General features: G+C 41.6%; 1 protein-coding gene across 1 annotated transcript in view; it reads right to left on the bottom strand.

Moving 5' to 3' along the window:
- The window catches only part of psmc6 (proteasome 26S subunit, ATPase 6), a 21,776-nt gene that overhangs the window by 3,999 nt on the left and 11,377 nt on the right, over positions 1-6,400 (bottom strand). The window contains exons 8-12 of the mRNA XM_046060974.1: positions 5,228-5,289; positions 5,003-5,126; positions 3,991-4,052; positions 3,262-3,382; positions 3,095-3,175 (exon numbers count right to left, since the gene is read on the bottom strand). Coding sequence (XP_045916930.1) covers positions 3,095-3,175; positions 3,262-3,382; positions 3,991-4,052; positions 5,003-5,126; positions 5,228-5,289 — 450 coding nt within the window. The remainder of the gene's footprint in view (positions 1-3,094; positions 3,176-3,261; positions 3,383-3,990; positions 4,053-5,002; positions 5,127-5,227; positions 5,290-6,400) is intronic.

Raw genomic sequence — 6,400 nt, 5'->3', positions numbered from 1 at the left:
GTGTGGAGGAGTGGGCCAAAATCCCTCCTGCAGTGTGTGCAAACCTGGTGAAAAACTACAGGAAACGTTTGACCTCTGTAATTGCAAACAAAGGCTACTGTACCAAATATTAACATTGATTTTCTCAGGTGTTCAAATACTTATTTGCAGCTGTATCATACAAATAAATAGTTAAAAAATCATACATTGTGATTTCTGGATTTTTGTCTCACAGTGGACATGCACCTACAATGACAATTTCAGACCCCTCCATGATTTCTAAGTGGGAGAACTTGCAAAATAGCAGGGTGTTCAAATACTTATTTTCCTCACTTTAACAGGAGGATGTTGACTACAAGTCTATTAATTTATGTTAGTGATTCAGATTATGCTGAAGTCTGTAGTAATTTAAAGAGGTCATATTATGCCTTTTGGCTTTTCCCTCTCCTTCATTGAGTTATATATCTTTTTTTTGCATGTAATAGGTGCAAAGTGAAAAAGCCCCAAGTCCGCCCCAAAGGGAATTCCCACCTCCCACAGAAAACACTGTTCTGAACTGCCTTAAAAAGCTCGATTGTAGTCCAGCCTCATCACTAGGGCTGGGTATCAAGTTCAATACTTTTTAGGCACCGACCAAACTGCCTCAATACCATCGAGTATCACAAAAGGTCTCGTCTTTCGGGAACCAAATTTCGATACCTTAAGGTTTTATCTTGTCAACGTCAATGAGCCAATAAGCATGCAGCATGCTTGTTGTGCCCAAATCTAAAAGTGACTGTAATTGGCTGTGGTGATGTAAACACTAGTTCACGCTGCTTACGTGCAGAGACGTGGCTTGTGGATGTAAAAGACATGGAGAAGATCAGAAGTGTGGCTACACTGCATCAGGCTTGATGCGATATTTGCGAAGTAAGATAATTGCTGCCAAGACCGGCAACACGACAAACCTGGTGAAGCCCTTGACTGTGCATGGAATAAACTTAAGAGCAGAAAGTTGCAGATGCAGTCATCATCTCAGCGCCCTACTGCCACCAAGACATTACTGATGACGGCAGCGGCGCTATGGCTGAGACTCCGACAGGTAAGACTAACGTTTAGCAAACAAACAAAATCGGCTAACTTGTAGTGGTACATGCTTGTGTACAGGGGGGATCAAGATCCAGTTCTAAAAAGGGCCCGGTTCCAAAATTTCTCAAAACCGGAAAATCAATAAGGCTCGAGCTTATCGATAGCCTACTGCTATTGAGACTAGCAGGTCTATAATGTAACGTTATGTCTCAAGCGTCAAATCTGATTTAATTTGAAACGTGATGAATAAGAAAACTAATGTTTTTAATGATTGCATCGAAACGCAGTATCAAACGGGTCCGGGACTGTTTATGATCAGGCTGCAGTCTCTGTGTGTATGTAGGAGCCGACAGAGAGCAGCAAAGCGGCCAGCAGAGAGAGACACTGCGCCATTGCAATTAAGTGACGTTAGCTCCAAACTACTCGAGTTGCCGACAGCTACGCTCCTTACTGTAAGTACGTGCAATAAATCCTTCATGAGTAATAAGACAATACTTGTCTGTAGGGTAAACATGTAGAAATAGTTAATTTAATCATCTCATTCCTCAGTCTCTCATACTGTATGTCACAGCAAATAAAAACAAGCCAAATAGAAAGCTGTCTGTCTGGAGCACAGACTGGTCTGAAGCTTTAAAATCTGGCACATTATTAAAAACTCAGCTGCTGGCTGAGACAAACCAGCCGCTCCTCCTACCAGGTAACGTTAGAAGGTCGGATAAAGACGTAGTTTTTTTATTCTTTCTAAACATCACTCAGTATTGTGATGTCAGATATTGAGATTATGTAGTGACTTTGCTGTTGCAAACATTAATGTTGCTCTAGAAACAACATTTAGCTGTATTTAAAATATTAAAGTCTAATCCTATAGTTAATTTTAAAAACTACCAGGCAGCTAATATGTACACTTCAATATAGGCTATTTTATTAAGTGATATGTCATCTCAATGTATAACAATATTATCGCACACTGAATGTTGGGTCTGGTCTTACCAAATAATAGTAAAGTAAAGTATCGATAGTGGTATCGATAAAGAATCGGATCATTAAGTGGTCTCAATAAGGGTATCAATATCAATAAAAATTAACAATCCTTATCCCTACTTGTGTACTACTTAAGTTGTTTCTGTACGCGGTGACTTATTGTTAAACAATATCTAACGTCGATCCCTGTTAATAGGACTAAATATAAATAGCTAGCTAAATCGATGCTAAAAATGCTTAAGGTTGAGAGTAACTGATCAAGTTTAACTCACATTAAACTACTGTAAGTATGTACCAGTGAGCACCACATACTGACTTGAAACTGTTTAATTTGCACTGAAAACTATTCAAACTTTATTTAAACTATTTACACTGATTTATTGTGTTTTTTATTTTGTTCCTCCTGTTTTTCTGTTCCTTTGTTGGAACTGCAGTGGCTTGGGAAATGAGTCTTTGAGACTGTAGAAATGTCAAGAAACTAAAAAATAAAAAAGTATTTTAAGGTAACGTAATGTTGTCTTCTTGTCATCTTGCAGCCCTCTGAATCGTAATCGAATCGTGAGGTGCCTACCCAACCCTAATGATTAGCAGTGCAAGGCCTAATCCAGGTAGTTTTAAATGTGGATTAGAAGAAGTCATTTGATCAATTCGAGGACAGTGATTCAGTAATTGGGGTGCCTGACTGCTTTCTGGTAGGGAGTACACAAATGGGGCTCTTACATTAGGTTAGGATAAGGCTGTATTTCCTAGATGAGCAAAATCACAAGTAACCAAACATCAGAACTACAAAACTCTGAACATCCCTGTGACTTTCCAATGACCATGAAGGACAGAGGACAGCTGAGAAGGCAGGTAGCACAGTGTGCATGCAGGAGCATTTGAGGTCTCCACTTTCTGCTGTGTGTGCGCGCGCACTGAGCCCTGCCCTCGGTCAAACGTGCAGAGAAGCTAGCACAACCAGAATATACTTTTTTACCAATCAGCATGGTTCACGTGGGTCACATTTTCAGGTCAGAAAATCCAGAATTCCAGATTAATGGGAAAAATCCAATCCCTGCTAACTGACCTATTTCTCCGTGCTTGGTGATGGGACTGGAGTGGATCTTGAGGATGTCCAGACGAGCCTGTTCATTGGGCAGTTCGATGTCTGAAGAAGAGAAGAGGACATAGAATTTGCCGCATGGTCACACAGGGCTGACACAGATGGTGAACAGGAACAGAACGAGATCTTACGGATTTTGCGGTCCAGTCTGCCGGGCCGCAGCAGGGCTGGATCCAGAGTGTCAGGTCTGTTGGTGGCCATGATCATCTTGACTCTGTGCAGCGTGTCAAAGCCATCCATCTGGTTCAGCAGCTGACAGGATATATTAAACAAATCAATCACTGCTTTTAACCATCTATCCACTGAGCTTACTTTAATCGCTCTCATGACTAAAGGAATAAAATGCTTTAACCCTAACATTAGCCCTGTTTGAACCAAGATAGCTTTACTGAATAAGCAGACTCAACAGTAGTGTGTCACCAGCTGAACACACCATGCTTGACGTGAATGCGGCTCCAAATTGGCTTTGACTTGCTTTATTTTTTATTTTAGCTGGTGGCATTAAGAAACAATATGTTTTGTAAAAAACTATACTCCTTGCTGCTTATTTGATTATGATTAAAAAGTTGGGAGAGACTATTTGTTGGCTGGTGGGCGGGGGTTAGTGAAAGCAATATACTAATGTAACGAGTAACGTAACTAGTTTCTTTTATCACTCAATACTTTTAAAGGAGTAATAAGTAACTTGCCCAACACTGCAGTCTAACAGTACTAGGCTCCGCAAATCTCATTGCTCCTGAAAAATAAGAGGACTCTGTGACTTGACACTTCTTATCACTCGTTAAACTAAAAGAGGGATAAGACAACAGAGAAAATGACAGTGGTGGCTGTGTTTTGTGACACTACAGTGACTCGGTTACCTCCATTAAAGTCCTCTGGATCTCTCTGTCAGCAGACGTTCCCTCAGAGAAACGACGGCCGCCTACATGGGACATACAGACATGACATGGAGAATGATGTGAAGCTCCCCCATTGGAATAATAAAAAACAATGTACATGCAGCGCATGTCGGAGTAATTATGTCATGGGTCAAATTCCTGTAAGCTGGAATGAGCTAGAAACATGAAACGTGGGGCAATAACTGGAAATAACGTGCAAATGAAAGTTTGAAATCTTTGCAAATTTATAAAAAATAAACAAAAAAAAGGGGCTTGGCTCTGGAATTAAATTGACACAAATCAGCATTGGGCTAATCACCACAAAACTCACAGGATGTGTCCACGTATGTATCAGAGACATGTGAAATGTGCGTGGCATTACACAAATACATTCATAATAATGTTGAACCACTTGTGGGCAATTATTTTGAAATAACTGCTTGTGGAAAAGGGTTTGAACCCGTGAATCGACATTTGTGGCTATATTTTTAGTTACATTTACAACTGTATTTATTGTCTTTCCGTATTTATGTGATTTGGCTACATAAACACTCATTTCCCTGTAAGATTAATACTGTACTCTCCCACTCTTTATCTAATTAAAATAAAATCTCATCTATAACCTGTCTTCAAAAGGGGTGTATGATTAATATAACATGTGTACAGTGGCAGTAGGTTTTGCAATACATGTAATGGTGTCAGAGTGCATACTAGGTCTTTTTGAAATTTCAAATTCAATTGACAAATAAGCACTGAAAGTGTACATGGCTTGATATTGCCCTATTTTTACTAACGAATGAGTTAGCAGTCGCTAACAGCTACAGGAAGCTTTCGCTGCATTACATTTAATGTCTTGCAACAGATGCCAGATTAAGGCGTCCAGTAGAGTACTGGATGAGAAAATGTATTTAGCTTTAAAGAGCATTAAACCTAAAATAAAATGCTAAAGCCCCAGGACAGACAAAAACCAAACCAGATCCTTAGCCTCACTCACCAATGGCGTCAATCTCATCCATAAAGATGATGCATGGCTGGTGGTCCCTGGCATAGTTGAACATCTCTCTGATCAGTCTGGCACTCTCACCAATGTACTTGTCCACAATGGAGCTAGACACCACCTGCACGGACACGCGTGCCCGCCCACACACACACACACACATCAGCTTACTGGCAGCACTGCACTGTGGCAGGACACACTGATATTGGCACAGACTCTCACCTTGAGGAAGTTACAGTCCAGCTGACTGGCCACTGCTCTGGCAAGAAGAGTCTTCCCAGTGCCTGTTACAGCAGAGTCCCATCAATGCACGCATACATTTACAGGATTACATGTCCTTCATAAAATTCAAATAATATCAACCATACACATTTATAATTAAAGCTGCAAGCAGCGTTGGGCGGGCCCTCGCATATTCTGGAGCTCTGCCAGTGCGGCTGAGAATTTGCTACGTGGTTCTGACGCCACATGAAGGTGCTATATGTCACTTCCTGTGTCCCATATGTGGAGCTACATAGCACTTGCCGCTATGAATATAAATCGGTATTGGTGTGTAGATGTCTTCGGGGTGGGACAGTTATCAAGCACGTAAAGTTTGGTCCAGATGTGAGCATGTACACTGAAGTTACAACAACTTCCTGTGTCATGGCGAAGAGTTGATCTTTGACGCCACGCCACGGACACGCCCACTGACGAAAACTCGCAAATAGCACAACTTTTCATCTTCAATGCCTTTATTTATTTTTTTATTTTATTTTTTTTAAACCTGTCCTGTCCAGCAGCCTGGTATAGAGTATGATGACCTGGATACCATATTGTTCCAGACAGATTTTACTTTAACAAGAGAGTATTAACATACTCCTTTGTCTGTTTTATTATTTATTTAATTATGTACTGATTTGTCACCGGGCCGGACAGGGGGGCAGACACAGGGATGGGGGGGCACAAACAGACAGCACAGAGAAAGGACAACACCTGTAAGAGAAGGGGGAAAGGGGGATGGAAGGTGGGGACAAAAGGGAAAAGCTGTGGGAAACACCAGTTGCAGAAAGCAACGAAACCTGCAATAGAACAGAGAGGGGGGAGGAGGAGAAAAACAACAACAAACAAACACAAACAAACAAACACAAACAATAATTAAAGCTGCAAGCAGCGTTGGGCGGGCCCTCGCACTTGTAAGCGCGTCCGCGCGTGAGCCGGCCGAGTTGCACATTCTGGAGCTCTGCCGGCGCGGCTGTGAATTTCCTACACGGTTCCGACGCCGCATGAAGGTGCTATATGTCACTTCCTGTGTCCCCTATGTGGAGCTACATAGCACTTGCCGCTATGAATATAAATCGGTATTGGCGTGTAGATGTCTGCGGGGTGGGACAGTTATCAAGCACGTACAGTTTG

The sequence above is a fragment of the Micropterus dolomieu genome, linkage group LG10, assembly GCF_021292245.1.
Source record: "Micropterus dolomieu isolate WLL.071019.BEF.003 ecotype Adirondacks linkage group LG10, ASM2129224v1, whole genome shotgun sequence".
Lineage (NCBI taxonomy): Eukaryota > Metazoa > Chordata > Actinopteri > Centrarchiformes > Centrarchidae > Micropterus > Micropterus dolomieu.
This window is presented reverse-complemented; position numbering and strand designations above follow the sequence as displayed.